This window comes from Zingiber officinale, chromosome 3A (assembly GCF_018446385.1).
Source record: "Zingiber officinale cultivar Zhangliang chromosome 3A, Zo_v1.1, whole genome shotgun sequence".
Classification (NCBI taxonomy): Eukaryota; Viridiplantae; Streptophyta; class Magnoliopsida; order Zingiberales; family Zingiberaceae; genus Zingiber; species Zingiber officinale.
In genome coordinates this window covers 1,426,937-1,448,853 of record NC_055990.1, presented here as the reverse complement: position 1 = coordinate 1,448,853, position 21,917 = coordinate 1,426,937, and the positions used below count along the sequence as shown (strand labels likewise).

At 36.4% G+C, this 21,917-nt stretch overlaps 1 protein-coding gene across 1 annotated transcript; it reads left to right on the top strand.

Annotated features, from left to right (window-relative positions):
• Positions 1-18,728: 18,728 nt before the first annotated feature.
• On the top strand, positions 18,729-19,951 carry LOC122053446 (bidirectional sugar transporter SWEET14-like). Its single transcript, XM_042615498.1, has 5 exons — positions 18,729-18,820; positions 18,940-19,150; positions 19,251-19,412; positions 19,509-19,628; positions 19,724-19,951. Exons 1-5 carry the CDS (start codon positions 18,729-18,731, stop codon positions 19,949-19,951), a joined length of 813 nt encoding a protein of 270 aa, XP_042471432.1.
• Positions 19,952-21,917: the final 1,966 nt, after the last annotated feature.

Below are 21,917 nucleotides of genomic sequence, written 5' to 3'. Positions count from 1 at the left end.
TTTGATTTTTAAAACCTTTTCAAAAATGTGAGTACACAATGAAAATAATGAAAAACAATTACAATAAAAATAACAAGAGTATGCGAGTTGGTTTTACTTGGTTCAGAACTTTCAGTGACTCCTATTCCAAGGTCCATAATCTCTTAGATGGTATCGATTGAGCAATCCACTAAAATATTCTTCGAAAAATCTTCTGACAAAGAAGTTGAATACACAAATGAGGAAAGTATAATGTTGAATTGAGACGCACGTGAGTGGGGAGGTGAATCACATGGTTTTGAAAAACTTTTCTTTTTGGTTTTAAAATCAAAGTATATAGCTAAAAATTTAAACACAAAAATAGAAAATAAGAAAACACGACTCGATTGATTTTACTTGGTTCGGAGACTTTGGCGACTCCTATTCTAAGACCCAGGTCTCCCGGATCTATCGACGGGTAATCCACTAGATACCTCTTCCATAACCGCCTGAAGAGGGGATCGAGTACAAAAGGAGAGGAATAAGTGTAACATGATACACTTTTACTTTTGCAAAAAGTAAGTGCATAATTTAACTTTGTTGCCCAACAATTTCGAAGATGATCAGATTGCACGGTGTTATATAACTTCTCAGTAGGAGTAGGGTACAACAGCGTCGTAGCAGAGCAGCATCAGAAAGTCAGAGCAGTCAGAATGTCAATCAGATGCGTAAAAGCTTGTATGAGAGATGTGGCTTGAATGCTGCTCGAACATTGCCTATACAGGCTATGGAAGACGCCTTCAACCTGTTGGTGCAATATCCCTCAGGTCAAGGCTGACCTGGTTGACCAAGCTTGAGTTTTGGTCTGGGTTTCGATGTTTGCCAATACAAGACTTCGATAATATGGACAAGTGCAGGTGCAGTTGTTCATTTAGGGAGATTGTTTGGTGCAATTCCCCTCTGATCAGGGTCTGATCAGTTTGGTTGGAGAAGAGTCAAGTAGGTCAAGGTTGACTAGATACTTGACTGGGAAGTCCTAACTGGGATGTTAGGCAGGTGGAAATCCTAGTGACTGAAGCTAGGCAGTTTGAAAGTTCTGGTGAGTGAAGCCAGGCAGAAGAAAATCCTGGTGAGTGAAGTCAGGTGAAAGTCCTAATGAGTGAAGCTAGGCAGATGGAAAGTCCTAATGAGTGAAGCTAGGCAGTTGGAAGTCCTGGTGAGTGAAGTCAGGCAGATGAGAAGTCCTGGTGAGTGAAGCCAGGCACGGGGGAAATCCAGATGGGTCAAGGTTGATCAGACATCTGGTGAAAGTCCAAGTAGGTCAAAGGGATTGACCGGATACTTGGCAAGAGGAGAAAAGTCCAAGTGGGTCAAAGGGATTGACCAGACACTTGGTGAGAGAGTCCTAGCTGGTCAAGGGTGACCGGATGCTAGGTTTTATGTACCAACAAGTCATGGTTGACTGGATGTTGGTTTAGGGAGCTTTGGACTTGCATTGGGCAAAAACCAAGATCTGGATTGATCAGCTAATTGATCCAGCAGATCTGGATCGATCAGCCGATCGATTGGATCATGCCCAATCGATCAGCTGATCGATCGGGTGAGTCCCCACAAACAGAACCTCTTTGGATCGATCCGTGGATCAATCCAGATATCCCAATCGATCGGTGGATCGATTGGGAGCTGATGTTTGTGCGCGATAAGCCTTGGATCGATCAGCCGATCGATCCAGGCTATTCCAGAGAGAACAGAGGCACTCTGGATCGATCAGTTGATCGATCCAAAGCCTCCCCGATCGATTGGGAGCAATCCAATCGATCGGGATCCGACCGTCAGCGTCGATTTAAGCCGCAGGCGTTCGTTTCCTTCGGTATCGCTTGCACTGTTCACTCTCGATACTCTCCAGCAACTCCACAGCTCTCTCCAAGCTCCAGATCGCCAATTCTTGAAGATTCTTGGAGGCTCTTACAAGTCAAGAGGTGGATCAAAAGCAAGAAGAAGAAGTTAGGGTTAGGGTGTTTATTGTACATCTTGTAAGCTTTTGCTTATTTTGTATTTCCCTTTCTTCTTCTTGTATTGAGAGTGTTGTAGGGCTTCTCCGCCTTTGGTAGTTACCATAAAGGAGTGTTATTCATAGTGGAGGGTGCGTGAGTAGGTGTGGATCCTTGGACTAGTCACCTCTTGTGAGGTGGATACCAAGTAAACCATCCTTATTAGCATTGTGTGAGTTTGTTTCTTGTATATTTCCGCTGCACATCCTTGAAGAAACAAGCAACGCCGACCACGAGCACGCGATGAGCTATTCACCCCCCCCCCCTCTAGCTACTTTTCGGTCCCAACACAACCTCCTTCGAGGCGCCTCCACAAGCAAATTTTATCCCCTATCTTCGATGCTGATAAAATCTGCAATCTTCGATTTTTATCCTCTGGAAGGCGCCTTCAAACCTCTTCTAGCAAGCTCAAGGTGTCTCCAGAAGCATGCAAGGTGCCTCCAACTACGGGTTTGACACAACAATCTTCCGAAGGTTATATCTTTTGACTCCGAACTCGGAATCAAGCTCTGTCAGTTGTCACGCGTGTAGAATTCGAAGATCTATCTTTTTCTCTACAATATATAGTTAGAAAAATATAAGCACGAACAATTTATATAGATTTATAAGTTAGATTCTATATTCCTAAGACTAAGATCTAATTAAGGTTTTTGAAATAGACCTAAATTGGACCGATACTCACTGTCCCCTCAAACGGGATGCGTCCTCACTGAGTCACTCTTCTCTAGTCTCTACTTACCAAATGTCACTACAAGAATACGGACTTTTAGCAACGCATAGCACGGTTAACGTCGCAAAATATGATCTTTTAGCGATGCGTGAAATGTTTCGCGTCGCTAAAAGATAGAACATTAGAAGGGAATTTTCCCACATTTATTTTGTATCATTTAGCGACGCATTAAACAATATGCGTCGTCAAATAAAGGCCTTTGGCGACACGCATATCACTCCTCGTCGCTAAAAGATAGTACAAATTTTACTTAGATCATTTGGCGACACGACATAGAAAACACGTCGCCAAATGTGACACTATGACGACGCATTTTGCACTCAATGTCACTAATAGTAGTGGAAATTTTTCCCACCTCAAATTGTGGTTATTTGGCGACGTAGATACATTAGCCGTCGCTAAAATAAAATTCGAGATTAAATTTTTTTAAAAAATTTTATAAATTATAAATAAAAATAAATATTATTTGAAAACACATTAGAAAGAAATTTATTAAATAATTAATATTTTATTTTGTTTTAATAAATTAACTATTCTCTTTTAACAAAATTATAAATCAAAATAAATATTATTTAAAAATAAATCAAATAAATTATTAAATAATTAATATTTTAATAAATTAACGTATTCTCTTTTAACAAAGTTATCAATCAAATTAAATATCATTTTAAAATAAATCAAACAAATTATTAAATAATTAATATGTTAATTTATTTTACTAAATTAACGTATTCTCTTTTAATAAAGTTATCAATCAAATTAAATATCATTTTAAAATAAATCAAACTAATTCTTATTTTATTTTATTTAATGCTTTAAAACCCTACCCTTTTCATTACCTGCCGATTTATGCCGATTTCTGCCGATTTCTTCGCGCCGATTCTGCTGATTTCTTCACGCTGATTTCTGCCGATTTCTTCGTTCGTGCTTCTCACCATTGCCGATTTTTCTCTCTTGTGCATCTTGCTCGCCGAGTCGCCGAGGATCTCCTGCTCCCTCTCAACAGGTAAGCCTTCTCGCCTGCCAATTTCTTTGTTATTGCTTCTCACTATTGCCGCGATTTCTTCTCCCCTGTTCATGATACTCCATTGCGTCCCTAGCTTCTCTGCAATTCTAAGACATCCATGTCATCATAAAGCAAGCTCAGACCTATGCTCTATTTATTCTTGTTCTTTCTTTTCTTTTGCTTTTAATCGATGTCTGAACAATTGTTCTGTTCTTCAAGGAACTGAGGAACGATGACAAAGAAAAACTAAGAGAATTGCCTAAATTCTAATCTATTGTTGTTTTCAACTAGAAAAGAATAATGGTTTGTTCCGATCCTTTAAGCTTTTATAGATTTAAACTTAAATGGTTAATTTGTCAACCTATCTAGAAGCTAAGTCAACTGATCCTTTAAGCTTTTCATTATGTTTGATATTATTTTATCAAAAATTGTTCATAGAAAGTAATTTTCTTTTATAGGATTTTCTCTTTAATAAATTTCATTTTATTTTATCCTTTAATGAACATGCTTGTGTACAGATTAGATGTTACCCGCATCTTAACATTTTTCAATTGTTTTATATATTTTGAATTGGCTCCAGTTTTACAAAATGACGATTGACAAAAGTTGGATGAGTTTGACGAATCGTTTTGGAAACTTGCCTAACTTTAACTAGCTGTAGATGTATGAAGATTGACGTTCAAAAGACATTTTCCATCAAATGTTGGCTTTGTTTTATCTTCCTTCGAGCTTGATTAACTAATTTGTTCACTGAAGTATTTTACAAAAATTACAGGTAATGTGCATGCTTCACCTGCAAGTAATTTTGGTAATTTTTAATGTAATTATCGTATCTTGGACATATAAACTTACATAGCTCAAGCATCATTGATACAAGAATCAAAGGTGGAATATCACTTTCGTTGTGTTTCATTTGAAAGAAAGGATAGAAAGAAAAAAAAAAAGAGAAATCCAGTATCTCATATACTCACTGTAAAGCACAAATTTTCAATATCATATACTCACCCATTTTAAAGTCACTCATAGAAAATAGGTTTATTTGACTGTTAACTAATTAATTACGTTAACAGTGCTTGCATGTTTCTTAATATTTTGTTTTAAGAATTCTGTTTAATGAATATTTATATATAATATTTGCTACTTGATCCAATTGTATTTTGATTGTGTTGTCTGTATATATAGTTGATACGTACTTCACATAATTCCTTCTGCTTCATCGAATTAATGTAAAATGAAATAGCATTTGGTTATTTATTTGTATATTCGATGATTAATTTGTTTATAATTTTTTTACATATTGTTGATGTATTTGTTCATAAAATTTAAATTCATTAATCCATTATTTTTCATACTAATATTTTTTTTTTAGGCTGAAATGGTAGATCTTCGATTGACTCAATCAGAAAGTGAAGAGTTCACCTCTACGGTTGATAATGTACACCAGCCAAAGGATGTCAATATCATGACGCAAGTCTTAGGCTCACGGTCTCGTTATGTGAAGGGTTTAGGTCCATTACCTAAACTATCTATAGTGGGTGGTTCTAGAGCTACAAACATCAGTTCAAAACATCATGATGATTATGGAAAATTTACAACTATGCAGAAAGCAATTGATGAACAGAATCTGACTATACGTGAACAACATCAAAAATTTGAAGCATTATTGCACCAACTTCAGCAGGTCATTCCTGGCTTCTCATTCCAGCCTCCACCAACATGTTCTTCAATTCGACCTCCTCCACCACCTCCCCCGCCTCCATCATCGACTATGTAGTTTTTTATTTTGCAACATTATGTAATGCACATTTCACTACTTATATGTTCTTTTGGATAATATTTGACAGCTAGTTGCAGTGTTTATGTTTTAAAAATATTTGACTAATTAATAGTAAATTGCACTTTTTATAATGTATTTTAGACAGATTATAATGTTGTGACTGAATGAGCAATATATTTTGTAATGCATAGATTGCGTCACAAATAATAAAAGAAAAAAATATAGCAAAAATATATTTCGCGACGCATTTCATGTGTCGTGACATGTTAGAACCTATTCGCGACGCATAAAAGAAGGTGTCGCCAATATTAGCGTTGCGAAATGACATCACCTTTGGCGACGTCATTTGGCGACGTAATAAAAGAAGGTGTCGCCAATATTTGCGTCGCGAAATATTGTAACCTTTGGCGACGTGTGCCTTAATGCGTCGCCAAAGATCATATTGACATTTGCATACGAACCAATTGCGACGCATGCTGGCGACGCATGTTTGCGTCGCAAAATGTTCTGCGACGCATTTTACGTATATATGGCGACGCTAAAATGCGTAGTTAAAAGTCCGAATTCTTGTAGTGTGTCAAGTTACCTTCTTGACGTCCAATCTGACCCACCAAGTCTCCCTGCTGAAATCGCACATCTGGACTTATCCTATCGGGAATCAAATATTCCGAGCTCCTGCTAGAATCACACATCCAGACTTTAACCAATTAGGAATTAAACATCTCGACCTCCTACCAGAATCCCGCATTTAGACTTCACCAATCGGGAAGCGCACATCTCAATTGGACTTCCTGCATGGTGTCTGGTCCTCTTGACCTGTCAAGTTAGTCAACCCTGCACACTCAGTAATAAGGTTAGATCAACAACACATCTAATTTTAATTAGCTTGTCATTAATTAAAACTTAGGTTTGACCATTGGTGCAAAATGCACCAACAATCTTTCTTTTTTTTATGCAATGACAACCTTTTTTAAAGTTAGAAAAATAATACAACAATAAAATAATAATATGAAAATGATTCAAGAGAAATTAATAATTTTTGAATTTATTCTCTTGAGTATTTTTAAGGTTAAGTTTTTCAAATTTTCTTAATTTTTTTTTATTTTTTCTTACTTAACTCCTACTCTCTCCTTTTGGCATTCATAAAAAATTATGCATATAAGTGTACCAAAAGGAAGTAAAACATGCAAACACTAAATTTACCAAATACTAAAAGTAATTTGGTCGATTTAAGACCGGAAAAGATAAATTATTCAAGTACAAATTATTGTTTAAAATTTTAGGTGGGGATTTAGAAATTTAAAGATAACCTTTGGAAATAATTATTAGATGAATATAACCAAGATTTCTCGGCCTACAACAATGATATGGGTAATTTGAGATATTACAGTTCGGGAAGGTTGGTTTAAAGTATTTAACTACTACTTTAATTCTTTGAACCTCGCATTACACTTTCTTACACCTCCCTTCAATCCTTCTCTAATACAATAATAGAGAACTGCGAAAGCCATTATATTGTCTGGAACTAAGTTTCATCACTTTCAACTACATGGTTACGAGGGAGCCATGTGGTTGAGAGCAACTAGCTCATGAAGATCGTCAAAACTATACACTGTACTGTTCGCCATAGAAGATTTGTTAGGTTCTCTTATCACCTTTTCTTTTCCATGTACAATCACCTGCATGCCAAGTTCGACGATAATGATACTCCATTAGAGTAACAATATTTACCTATACTCCATTCCACGTTTTCTATGACAAGAAGCTCCATCGTTTGCTAGAAAATATTTCCCACCGGCCTAACATTTGTCATCTCCTCATCGTTTGACACTTTTGTGCAATAGACAATCCCCATTTGTCGAAAAATTACCGGCACAGTTTGTCAAAAATTTACCTGCATTGTTCGTCGGTCATCGCCTTTGGTTCAGATGCACGTCGCTTTCTCCAAGAAAAAACTTTTGCGGCTCGAAAAGGTGTTTTTTTCCTTTGGAAGGGTAAAATCGTAATTTAACGCATGAGAAGTTATGCGATTTGGATACTTCCAAAAACGCCTATGCGATGTCGACATTTGCCAAAACTGCCTGTTGTTGTGTAAATTGCCATATAAATAAACAAATAAACTTTTGATACAAATAAATAAATTTTAATAGCAAATTTATTAACGAAACACGTAAATTTAAAAATATAAAAATTCGACTATAGGTAGTGATTCGGTGATAAAGATCAGGGGCCCATATAGGAAGGGATCAACGATACGGGAGAATCAAAGTCAAGATCAAACTGGAGACCCGACCGATCGGGGGGTCACTTGGCCAACCGACCGGAGTAAGTCCCAGGTCGGCACGAAGATAAATCGACCTTAGGTCGAGCTTCCGACGCTCACGAGTTCCCCTTATAGAGGAACCGTTGTGCCGAGCGACCGATCCACTCGGTCGAACTGCAGATCAACCAGCTCGTACTCCCGTCCGAGTGTGTGACCGAGCAATCTTCTCGCTCGGTCCAATGCGCGTACATACCCGAGTGCCCTGTAGGCCGAGCGACCATCCCATCCGGCCCAGTAAGAGACAAAAGACTTAGAAGAAGACAAGAAAGGCAGCTAGTGATATCATTCTCAAGACACCTACCGCCAACAAACAGTATGGTCGGCGGCTGGGTTGTACCAAGGATCGTACGATGGAAGTTTTTACTGTCCATTCAGAGATATGCTCGGACGGTTGCGGTATGGCGTCAGACACGCTTTTCTGACATAACTATTTTGAGGAGCGTGCACGCCTAGAGAAGCGTGCACACGCCTCTCCGGGGTCCTATATAAGGACCTCCATTCTTCGGCCGAGGTATGCATTTTTATCTACTGTAGCTCTTGACCTCGTTGTGCTGTTTCGATTTCCCCTCGTCTGATTTGAGCGTTGGAGGGCCGTCGCTGAGATCCCCTTCCCGGCTCGATTTTGTTGCAGGTTCACCGGAGACCACGTCATCCCGGAGTCTACGCGGAGTCAGCAGAGAGCGCCACGCTCCCAACATCCATCGACTCAACTCTCGGATAGGATCAGGTAGTGACATATATAGTTCTTCACGAGTTCCATTAAAGAATAAAGTCTATATAACAATTAACTGCGAGATATACTAGAGATCAACTGTGAGATACTCGAGATGAACACGTTGAGCGATGATAATAACGGAACATTACGGGTCTTAGTGTTTGACACAGAATTGAAACTATGTTCGACAATTGCTTTTTATTTTATTTTTTTTTGAATTGCATGCAATGATCTATGCCAATTCGATGTATTGAAGTAATTTAGTATCATCAGTTCTACGATAAAATATAAATAGATAAATTATTAGAGATATTTTATTTTAATACATCGACCCTTTACATAAAGGAGGCCAAACATTATATTTTGCACCCGTTAAAAAATGACCTCAAGATCTATTGAAATAAACACTTATATAGGTACCAACTGCGTCGGCCTATGGGGGCATCAATTCGATGTATAATCATAGCTATATATGTTTACTTTAATAATTTATAAATCAAGTCTCATAAGTTTAACTCCGTCCATGACGAACTAGTCATGACCGGTCTTAAGCTCGGATAAAGGAAGAGGGTTACATTAGGTTATCACCCAACGTTAAAACTATGACAAATTTTCAATGAATGAGTCTATTAAACTATATTGTTCCAATACTAGATTGTTCCCCTGAAGAAACGCGTTGTAGGGTCCGATTGTAACGTCTCGGCAAAGATCGCTACATCACCAGAACTCTGGTGTAGTACTAAATATGTAAGAGTTCGCGTTGCAGGGTCTGACTGTAATGTATTGTTAAGGATCGCTACATTTTCATGAGAACTTGAGTATATTATAAAATAGATAAAAGTTCTCACACCATAGGTTGGATAAGAATAAATAAGATAGGAAAACTAATAGTCTAAGATTTGAAACTTGAAACGTAAGAACCCTCACTGGTAAATCAATGTATATAGTAAATACGATGATTCGGGGAGGAAATAGTATTTTGTGTGTATAAGAGACAAAATGGATAAGAGAGAAGGCAAAGATGATAGAGAACTCAAGTTTTAAATTATGATACACAAGAAAGAGTAAATTAAGAAATAAAGTAGGTATTGTTGTAGACAATTAAAGTATGAAGTCATAGGAGTAGTTAGAAAAAGAGATAAAATTATAACCCTTAAAATAATAGTGGAAAAAAAAACTATAAATATAATTAGGGTATATACACCATAAGTAGAATTATATGAAGCTACTAAATCAAAGTTTTTGATTACTTAAATGAAGTATTACAAAATATTCCACCAAATGAAATAATTTTAGTAGGAGGTAATTTAAATGGGTACGTCGGAATGAAAAATGAGAAATATGAGAAGGTACATGGGGGTTATGGGTTTGGCACGAGAAATGCAGAAAGGAAAACTATATTAGATTTTGTGATAGTATATTACCTTATCTTAACTAATATATTTTTTAAGAAAAAGAGAAGAACATTTAGTCACGTTCAAAAGTGAGAATAATAAATCGCAAATTGACTTTCTTAAAGATTAACTACCCAACATAAGTTAGTAGTATTGGATATACGCCTCAAACATAATATCAATAGAAAGAAAATATATACGACTCTTAAAATTAAGTGGTGGAAGTTAAAGGATGAGAAACAAAATATATTTAAGGAGAAGGTAGAAGTACAAGTATTAGGTGAAATATATGGTGACTCTAATACGACATGAGATAAGATGGTATCAAAGTTGAAAACAGTAGCTAAAAGTATACTCAGTGAGTCAAAGAGACATGTACCACTAAATAAGAAATCTTGGTGATGGAATGAGAAAGTACAAGAGAAAGTGAAGGAAAAATAAATGACTTATTAGGAATTATACATTTGTAAAAATGAGAAAAACTTTAAAAAATATACAATAGCAAGAAAGAAGCTAAGAAAGTTGTGAATGAAACATAAAATAAAATTTTTGAACGATTATATTAGAAGTTGGATACAAAAGAGGGAAGAAAATTATGTTTTTGGTCCTGTAACTTGCACTTTTTCTAATTTTAGTGATGTTATGAGTCTATTTACGTTCTTAGTCCAACAACTTATAATATTTTCCAATTTTATTCATTTTCCTCCAAAATTTAAATTTTTCATCAAAAAATGCCCACTTGGCGGTCAGAATGCTGAGGTGTAAAAATGCATCATGGGTCATAAAAAATTAAAATCCCTAAATTCAATTTACAACTCAGCATTCCGACCGCTAACTGGTCATTTTCTGATAGAAAATTTTAATTTTGGAGAAAAATAACTAAGATTGGAAAATATTACAAGTTACTAGACTAGAACATAAATTGACTCATAACAGGACTACAATTGGAAAAAGTACAAATTCTAGGATCAAAATATAATTTTCTCCAAAAAGAAGGGGAAAGAGACATTTAAATAATAATTAAAGTGAGAGAAAGGAAGATAAGAGATCTTAAAATGTATTAAAAGTGAATTTAATAGGGTATTAGTCAATGATGAAAAAATATTAATGAAGGTTTAAGTGCCCAACTTAATTTAGGTAATTTAAGTAATTCAAATGAGTATAGAAATTTAAATTTTTTTATCATAGAATTCAAACTTTAGAAGTAGAACAATATTTAAATGAGATGCATAATGAAAAAACCACTGGACCAGATAATATTTCGATCGAGGTATGGAAGTGGATATATAGGGAAACAAGGTATTTAATGACTTAACATGATATTGAAAATAAAAAATATATTTGATCAATGGAGGGTAAGTACTCTACTTTCTTTATATAGGAATAAGGGAGACGTACAAAATTATTCAAATTGTAGGAGTATTAAACTAATGAGCCATACCATGATATTTAGAAAAAAGTAATAAAAAAAATTAAGGAATGAAACCACAGTGATCGAAAATCAATTTGGCTTTATGCCTGCAGGAAGGTCGACGATAGAAGCTATATATGCATCTTCTTAGACAACTAATTGGAAAATAAAGGAAGCAAAAATAAGATTTACACATGGTATTCATTGACTTAGAAAAATCTTATGATAGAGTTTCAAGAGAAATTATACGAAGAATTCTAAAAAAGAGAGGTATTAGCGTAACATATATTGAACTAATTAAGGATATGTATGAGGATGTAACGATCAGAATAATGACTTTAGATGGAGTAGCTAAAGTATTTCTAATAAAAATAAAGTTACATCAAAGATCAACTCTAAATCTCAATCTAAATTCAATTCCATAAGAAAAGAAAAAAATAAAGTTAAGATTTGATTATTTTAGGCTCTATTTAATTTAATTGGCTCGATTCTAATAATTATGTATTTTGATGAACATAAAAGTGAGTAGAAAAACTGAAAGAATCTGACGAGTAATTATTACTTCTTTAATGCAATTGATCAGTATATTTCGTTTCACAAAGTCACTGTGGAAGGAAGTGGGAGATTTTTTTTTTCCTTCAAAAAAAATGAGAAAAATGGAAAATGGTAACAACAAATTAAAAAAAAATGTATTTAAAGGAGAGAATTTGACGAGGAATTGTTGAAAAATAAGAATATGGTTGACAATGTAGGCTTATAGTACATTTGACAATGTCGAGCGAATAAGTTGAATGAAAACATGTTTGACTTTGTTGATGAAATAGGACTGTTACAAATAAAGTCAATATTGAAAACCTTTGATACGTGCCTTTCAAAAATTAAATAAATAAGTATTACGGGAGCTGGGTAGGGTTGAGGGAATAATACTTTTGGTGTATCTTATTAAGATATTTTGAGATCTAATCTTAGTGGTTCAATATACTTTAGTGAGCATATATTTGTTTGACTATATATATATATATATACTTTAAAACATATATTTGTTTGGCATTCAACATCGAGCAAAATATAGATTATTTCGGGGTGTGATATTTCAGAGGAATTAACGAGAAAACAAGAGAGAAATAGCGAAATAAGAAGTAGCCTAAGATAGGTTTAAAAAAAAAATCTTCTTGAAAACATAAAAACGGGAATAGAGGAATAAAAGAGATGTAGCCGTAACGTGGCTTAAGCGAAATCAATTTATTCAATATTAAAAGAATTTCTCTTAAACATTATCTAAGCATAGGTTTATATAGCTCTCAAAAAAATCTAAACGGAAAAATAACCAGCTAGACTTATTCCTTAAGATTTAGGATAAATTAAATAACAAAACTTTGTTCCTAAAATTTTAGACAAAATTAAATATAATTAAAATAAAAATTAAAAATTAACGAATAACTACTTAAAAAAACTCAATTTGGATCTCCTCCTGCATCAGTCGCCTGGAGTTGAAAAGAACTCATCCTCGAGTTTAGAGTGGGTGTATCTGCCTCCAGAGCACAATGACTTAGGTGTTTTATATTAAAAACATCAGAAGTTTTTAAACGACTAGGAAAACGTAACCTGTAGGCATTGTCATTAATCTTTTGTAGTATCTTGCACGGTCCAATCTTCCGATCTTTGAGCTTATTGTATTCACCAATAGGGAAACAGTCACGAGTTAATACAACCTAAACCATATCACCAACGTCAAAAAGAACCTGACATCGATGTCGATCTGCCCTGATCTTGTATTCAATGTTGCTTTCTTGAATAGCCTGCTTAACTTGCTCAAGAATAACTTGCAGATGCTCAACCATCTCCTCAGCCTTGGGGTTAGCTTGTCTTAGACGTGAAATATGGACTAAATCTAGTACCCCGGATGAGTTTCGTCCATAAACAACTTCAAAAGACTAAAACCAGTGGTCCTGTTCTTTGATCTGTTGTATGCGAATTCTGCTTGAGGTAAAACCAGATCCCATTGCTTCGGTTTGGTTCCTGTGAGACATCTCAGAAGATTTCCTAATCTCCGATTCACTATCTCGGTTTGACCATCTGTCTGAGGGTGATAGGCGCTGTTGAAGTTTAGTTTCGTCCCTAGCTTTCCCCATAAAGTCTTCCAAAATTGGTTGACAAATTTAGTATCATGATCTGAAGTAATAGTTTGCGGAATACCATGTAAACACAATCTTTTTGAAGAAGAGAGTAGCAATCCGAACAACATCCATAGTTTTTATGCACGCCACAAAGTGAGTCATCTTGGAGAATCGGTCCACCATAACTAGAATATAATCTGCAGTTCGTTGGGTGCGAGGTAAACCCAATACGAAATCCATGCTAAGCTCACACCAAGGGTCTTCAGGAATTGGTAAAGGAGTATACAAACCAGCATTGATGAGAGTTCCCTTAAATTGCTGATAGACAAAGCAACGGTCCACAAAATGAGCTACGTCACTAGTTAGCTTGGGCCAATAGAAGTCAGAAGAGATGAGGGCTAATGTCTTATCTCGGTCAAAGTGTCATTTGTTATGCAATTCACTGATAATGTGTTGCCTTAAGGAACAGTCTGGAATGCATAATAATAGTTCACAAAATAGATAACTATTGTGCAAAATAAATTCATTGCGAAGACCATTATTTACCTCCTGAAATATCTTGTCAAAAGAGGGATCATCAATATATATATCTGAGAAAGATCCAAAGCCGACAACCCTAATGCTCATGGTAGTAAGCAGGGAAGAATGACGGTTTAGAGCATCTACAACACGATTGAGACTCCCGAATTGATGCTTCAGCGTGAAGGTGAACTCCTACAAGTAATTTACCTACTTGGCGTGTCGACTACTCAGCTTGTGTGGGCCAATGATGTACTTTAAAGCCTCATGATCAGTGAACAAGATCAATTCCTTCTGTACAAGTTAATGACTCCAAGGCTTCAAGGCTTGCACAATAGCGTAGAATTTTGGGTCATATGTAGAGTAATATTTCTTAGCACTGATAGTTTTTCGCTGAAGAAAGCAATAGGGTGTCCTGATTGACTTAGAACACCACCAATGCCAATGCTAGATGCGTCACAGTTTACTTCGAATAATTTGTCGAAATCTAGAAGTGCTATAATGGGTGCTTCTGTCATCTTTTGCTTCACCAGTTGAAAACTAATCGTAGCCACTTCAGCCCACTTAAACTCGCGTCCCTTGAGATACTCAGTGATAGAAGCAATTTAAGAAGCTGAAATTCTAAATGAATTTACGGTAAAAAGAGGCTAATCCATGAAAACTTCGGACGTCATGAATGATTTTTGGCTATGACCACTCTAAGATTGTGTTTATCTTTGATGGATATGTACTAACTCCATTGGTAGATACTATAAATTCAAGAAACGAAATTGAGGTCATGTAGAAAGAACACTTCTTGTTCTTGATAAACAAGTGTTCCACCTTTAGCTTCTCAAAAACAATGCGGAGGTGATCAAGGTGTAAAGCTCGCGTCAGGCTATAAATGAGGATGCCATCAAAGTATTCAACCACGAATCTTCCCATGAAAGGTCGCAAGACCTGATGAATGAATCTCATAAATGTGTTGGGTGCATTGGATAGTTCAAAAGGCATGACCGTCCACTCGTACAACCCATGTTATATCTTGAAGGCGGTCTTCCATTCATCTCCGGGCTTAATTCGAATATGGTGATATCCACTCCTAAGATTGATCTTGGAGAAGATCTTTGAACCAAAAAGTTGATCCAACATGTCATCTAAGCGAGGAATCGAAAATCTATATTTCACCGTGATTTTGTTGATGGCTCTGCTATCAATACACATGTGCCATGAACTGTCTTTCTTTGGCACGAGTAGGGCAGGGACTGTATAAGAGCTTATGCTCTCACAAATATAACCTCGTCTCAAAAGCTCCATAACTTGTCGTTGTAGTTCTTCGGCATCCTTAGGGCTAAGACGATATGTCGGTCGGTTAGGTAAGCTTGACCTCGAAACGAGGTCAATTTGGTATTGAATGTCTCTCCTAGGGGGGAAGTCCCAGAGGAAGGTCTTCAGTCATTAAATCAGCAAAGTCGGATAGGAGTTGTTGCACCTCAGTTGGTAGATCCAAGTCTAGGTCTATTTCATCACTTTTGTAAGGAAGCAAAGCATAAATCATGTCTTCGTGCTTCATCTCATTCAAAAATTTGGACATAGAAAATAGTGTAGAGTTATTGGTTACCAAATTTAAAGGGTTCCTTCTCGTCGAGGAGCCAATACGATATTCCTCCCTTTGATGCTGAGGGTGTAGGTGTTCTTTCGTCCATCGTGGATGATGCTACGATCATATTGCCAAGGTCATCCTAACAATATATGGCATACGTCCATTGACACAACATCACAACATGCTTGATTGTAATACTTGGTGCTAATAGAAAAAGTTAAAAGACACATTCTATTTATGATTATCTCACTCCCTTTGCTCATCCATGACAACTTGTAGGGTTTTGGATGACGATCCATTTTCAACTGCAGCTTTTGCATAGCTTCTTTAGATACAATATTTTTACAACTTCCACTATCAATAATTATTTTGTAAACTTTGTCTACAACTATGCAAGTTGTGTGAAAGATGCTAGTTCTCAGCCAATCCTCTTCTGATTCTTCCTTAGGGACCAGTAGGCTCTTGCGTATGACAAGAGTCTCATGACCATCTCTATAAAGAATATCGTCGTCATCGATATCATCATCATAAATTGGCTCATCAATTTGTTCGGATTCATCCTCCATGTGTTGTGGTGGCTACTGGGAAGGGCGCAACTCCTGAGGGTGAACAACTCGATTGTTTTGATCGCTTTTATTTGTTGGTCTATGGTTTAACTATTTTTCAACCTTCAAAGCTCGCTGATAAGCCTCTGAAACAGTCCAGAGTGAGTGGAGGCTCAAGGAATCATGTAAGGGTTGTCGTAATCCCCCTAAATATCGCACTGTCGTTTGCTCCTCGGTTTCGATAGATCATTCCTAGCAATAAGCTGATAGAATTCCTCTGTATAGTTGTCGACTGTTCTAGCCCCTTGCCTCTATGTATGAAGTCGTTGAAACAACGTTTGCGCATATCCAAAGGGAAGAAAGTGGGTTCTCATAAATTTTTCTAATTTTTCCTAATCGGTGATTTTAAATTAACCTTGTCTCTCTCGTGATCGCCGAAGCTGCTCCCACCATGCTGAGGCTTTGCCTTTGAACTTGATAACGATCAATTTTACTTTGACGTGATCAGGTACTTTCTTGTACTAAAAAATCCTCTCTACTTCGTTGAGCCAATCAATGAAGCTTTCTGCTTGTAATGTGCCAAAAAAATCAGGAAGATCGACTTGGAAACCAAAGTCCCCATATCATTCCTCTCGACTACGGTATTCCCGGTACGTAGTACGATGGCGATATATATTCTCAAAAGTAGAGTTAGAGTTATGATCAGAAATCTCACGATCTTCAAAATCCCGTGCTACCAGACGTTGGATTAATTCCGCAACCTGCTTCTGCAAATCCTCAATCATCATTACATCCTAGATATTACAATCACGGTGTTGAGCTTCCTCATTCGGAACCTGTCTGTTGCGACCACGACCACATCCACGATGACCCTCCATTGGATCTTAATAAGCTCTGATACCAACTGACACATAGCAGAATATAGATTATTCTGGGGTGTGATATTTCAGAGGAATTAATGAAAAAACAAGAGAGAAATAACGAAATAAGAAGTAGCCTAAGCTAGGTTTAAAAAAAAACCTTCTCGAAAAACAAGAGCGGGAATAGAAGAATAAAAGAGATGTAACAGTAACGTGGCTTAAACGAAACCAATTGATTCAATATTAAAATAACTTGTCCTAAACATCATCTAAGCATAGGTTTATATAGCTCTCAAAATCCTAAAAAAAATCTAAATAGAAAAATAACCAACTAGACTTATTCCCTAAGATTTAAAATAAATTAATTAACCAGACTTGATTCCTAAGATTTAGGACAAAATTAAATATAATTAAAAAAATAAAAATTAACAATAATTACTGAAAAAAACCCAATTTAGATATCCTCCTCCTGCACCATCATCATCACAAAATTAATTTGACAGAGATTTGCTAACCACTCATGTGTTACATCGACTATAGTGCTTGTGTTATCTTAGATCTTTATATTTTGGTGAAAAGATTTTTAAGATGTTAAACGTGCTACTATATGAAACTTTTGTCTTACCGAATTAATGTGCACATGAAAACTAATCGACAAATTAATTGTGAAACTGAATTCGAACGTCCAAAATATACACTGGTTCAAAATTCTATTGCAAACTCGTTAGATGTGCATGTGTTTGCTATGTCATAATTTCTAATTTCACGTACCTAACTTTAATACTAATAATAATAATAATAACAATATTATTATTATTATTAAAATACTTATCATATTCTCGAAATACCTTGTAAAGTAACCAAATGAATGGTTAAAAGAATAATAGATTCATACAATACGACACAACACATCACATATTAGCAATATAGAATAAACCTAAGTAAACCTTTTCCAAAGCAAAATGGCAATCACATTGAGCCAATTGGAACATTGAACCAATACTTTGTTCTTGGCAACCCCCAACAACTTACTCATCTAAACATGGTATTACCATAGATATAGGAGTGGGAATACATAGTTTTATCTCATAGCCAAATAGATCTTTCAATACCCCCACGAGTGTGGTGCGATAGTAAAGTACTAATAGGAACAACTATGAAGATTATGATTCTAATTTTACTTAAGACAGGATATTTTGAAGATCAACTTATGAATGTATAATATAAGTTGTATTGTGAATTTACTCAGTAAGAAAGAGAAAAAGATTATATATATATATATATAAAAGTTTTCAGCAATTATTCATGATTACTGTTCAGTCATATGTATCACATCGTTTTTGATTGACATACATATATAAGACTACTATTCACATCTTGATACAATTATTCAGTTTCATAAAAAAATAATAATAATAATAATAAAAATGCAGAACTTTATGTGTCATATAAGCTGATTGACCTTTGGCACCATTGACTCTATTGCTATAACCAAATACGCCTAAAATTGAAAAAAATAATAATAAAATTGAGCTTTATTAATGCGGAAGGACCATAACTTCAACTCAGGCATGAGCCACAACATTGGTCCCAGCACTACTCATCCAACAATGTCATCCCCCAAGCTCCTATAAAACGGCAGGTTCTCGTTCATGAGCTTCTCAAGCATTATATTAATTCAACTAGAGCTAGTTCATCTAGCTAGCTAGCTTGCTGATTAATTAATTGATATAGTTGAGGATGGCCGCAGGATTGTCCTTAGATCACCCTTTGCCGTTCATCTTTGGCATCCTTGGTAATCTCATCTCCTTCATGGTGTACCTGGCGCCGCTGTAAGGATTCTTAATTAATTATATTCTCCCTGTTTAATTTTCGTATATATCCCAGCTGATCACCTACTTACAGAGCAATATAATCTAATATTCTTCCACGCTGCTCGAATGAAATGCAGGCCGACGTTCTACAGAGTGTGCAGGAAGAAATCCACAGAGGGGTTCTCGTGCTTGCCTTACGTGGTGGCTCTCTTCAGCGCCACGTTGTGGATCTTCTACGCGTTGCTCAAGCCCAACGCCTACCTCCTCATCACCATCAACACTGTCGGCTGCATCATCGAGACTGCCTACCTTCTCCTCTTCTTCGCCTACGCGTCCAAGGCCGTGAAGGTATATGTGTGTGTATATATATATAACTTAAAAAGATCCATGCTCATGCAATCAATTAATTAATTAATAATTAATTACTTGCGATATGTATATAATGCAGATTTTCACAGCGAAGCTGGTTCTGTCTGTGAACCTGGGCGTGTTCGGTCTGATCCTCGTGCTGACTCTGTTTCTGACGCGAGGCTCCCAGCGAGTGCAAGTACTCGGCTGGATTTGCATGTGTTTTTCTGTCAGCGTCTTCGTGGCTCCTCTCAGTGTCATTGTAATTAATTACAACTACAATTAATTACTAATTCTATTCCCACTATATATATATATATATCATGCTCATCGCGATCGTACGTGTGATGATTCTCAGAGGCTGGTCATACGGACAAAGAGCGTGGAGTTCATGCCGTTCTGGCTCTCATTCTTCCTCACCATCAGTGCAGTCGTTTGGTTCGGATATGGCCTGCTGATCAAAGACTTCTACGTCGCGGTAGCTGCATATTTATCTCTTCATTAATTTATTAACTTGGTTTACTTATAATACTTGGCAACTTAATTACGTTTATTTCTTGCTCGATCGATCAGCTCCCCAATGTGCTGGGATTTATCTTTGGGATTCTGCAAATGCTGCTCTACATAGCGTACAAGGGCAGGAAGGAGGAGAAGTCTAACGACAACACCCTACCGATCGCGGAGAAGTCTAACGACAGCAGTACCCTACCGGAGATGGTGAACAAGGATTCACAGTTATCGCAACCTGAAGGTGATGGAGAAAAGGTGGCCATTCAGGTGGTGAACAATCTCGAGGTTTGAGGACCTTCATATATGATCTATTGGTGCATCGATCACTGTCGAGTGTCTCATGTGATGCTTCATCAACGTTACGAATCTTTACATATAATAGATGTTGTGTGTGAGGGGGGAGCGTTTGTTTGTCCATGACTTGCCTCGTTTCAATCCCTCTGTTTGTGCGTGGTTAATAAAGCTTGAATGAATCAGTTTTATATTACGTTGACGGATGTCTCATATTTGAATAAGATCAATGCGATAGATATTATGGAAAAAAAATCTATTAAGATTTTTCGTAATAAAATTTCGTTATGATTTTATATAACAGAATTTTGCTACGATTTATCATAACAGAATTCTGTTACGATTTTTTATAACAAAATTTTGTTATGATTTTACCGGATCTGAGGTTTGTGCATTATTTATAGAGGTCATTGTAAACCTATTGTACAACAACAAACACAAGAATCATTAGATGTGATTCTCTTATGTAGAGAGAATTTTAATAAATCTTCGGCCGTTTTGTGGAGTAAGCAGGCCGCCGAACCACAGTAACTTTTTTTCTTTCTCTTCTTCTTCTTCCTCGTGTTTGCTCTCCTTTTGTACGTCTTTCTTACTCCGCGCGATCTCTTTTCTCTCTACCTCTTCTTCCGCGTTTTAGATGTTGAGAGGTGTTGCCCTCCCTTTGCACAACAATTGACATCAGAGATACAGATTTTTTACGGATTTCTTCAACATGTCGGGAACGACTTCTGCAAAATTTGATATGGTGAAGTTTGACGAAATCGGAATTTTGGATTATGGTAAAGAAGAGTCAAGGATTTGTTGGTGCAACAAGGCATGGTGAACAGTGTACACCAGAAACCAGGGAAAAAGCCTCTGGTGCAGGCCCTCCGACGCTCAAGTCATGTACTTTTTCCTAGAAGAACAGTGTACGAAGGAAAAAAAACTATAGAAGATGAATACGAATATACGTGTACCTGGCTAAGGAAGAGGACCTCCCTTTTTATATGACGTTGCGTACCTTCAGAATCTGCATGTTGTTAGAGAATATCGGGTGTCAGAGCCTGTCGAGTGAGAGGGGATGTAAGGTCATGGCCTCCTATTAGTGTAAGGAAAGTTCCATTTATAAGTGATAGCAGACCACTGGAATATTCCCTTACGTATGATAGTTATTTCCTGACAGGAGGTTACGATTCCTTGACATTGTTGTCGCTTAGTGCTTTTCGTCCTATCCGGATTTAGCTACTCGGGCTGACCATTCAGATATACCACCTGACTTGAATATGAGAAAGATGAGCTGTGGCGACCCGTTCGAGCTTTATCTGTATCTGAGACTGTGACGAAGGACTCATCCTTCACGCCTTGATCGCTGAAAGGTGAGTTATCTTAGTGAAAGTACCTAACCTATTTAAGTGAGACCTCGTGGGAACAATTAGATGCATCATCGTAGCTATGTTCGATTTAATAATCAAGCGGTGGGCATTTACAAATCGAGAATAATAAATTTAAAAATTGACTGCGCAGTCAATCGTACTACTGATTAAAAGAAGACATCACGAGAAATAATTGTATTTTTAAATATAAAGTCAAATACGCATTTGGTATTAAGAAAACCTGATTACAAGATTCAGTAAATTAATGTTTCTTTAATACAATTGATCATCATTGAACAAGAAGTATATTTCCTCAATCTTATTTCACAAAGGCACATACAATACTTATGAAGGAGCCGGAGATCTATGAACCTCATGCTGATGCGAGTAATAGGGCCATGGACTTTCATTCAGATCTATAGCTGCTTATCATAGCACTCTCAAATATAATTGTTAAAAGAGATAGGTTTTTGAAAGAGATCATTGTTCGAGTTGAGATGCTTTCTATGTTTTTTGAATTGCAATGATGTATATATGCCAATTCGAGGTTTGACCATAGCTATGGTTTATTTCAACAACAATTCATTGATGATTCAGGTTTGTGACAGTTTGGT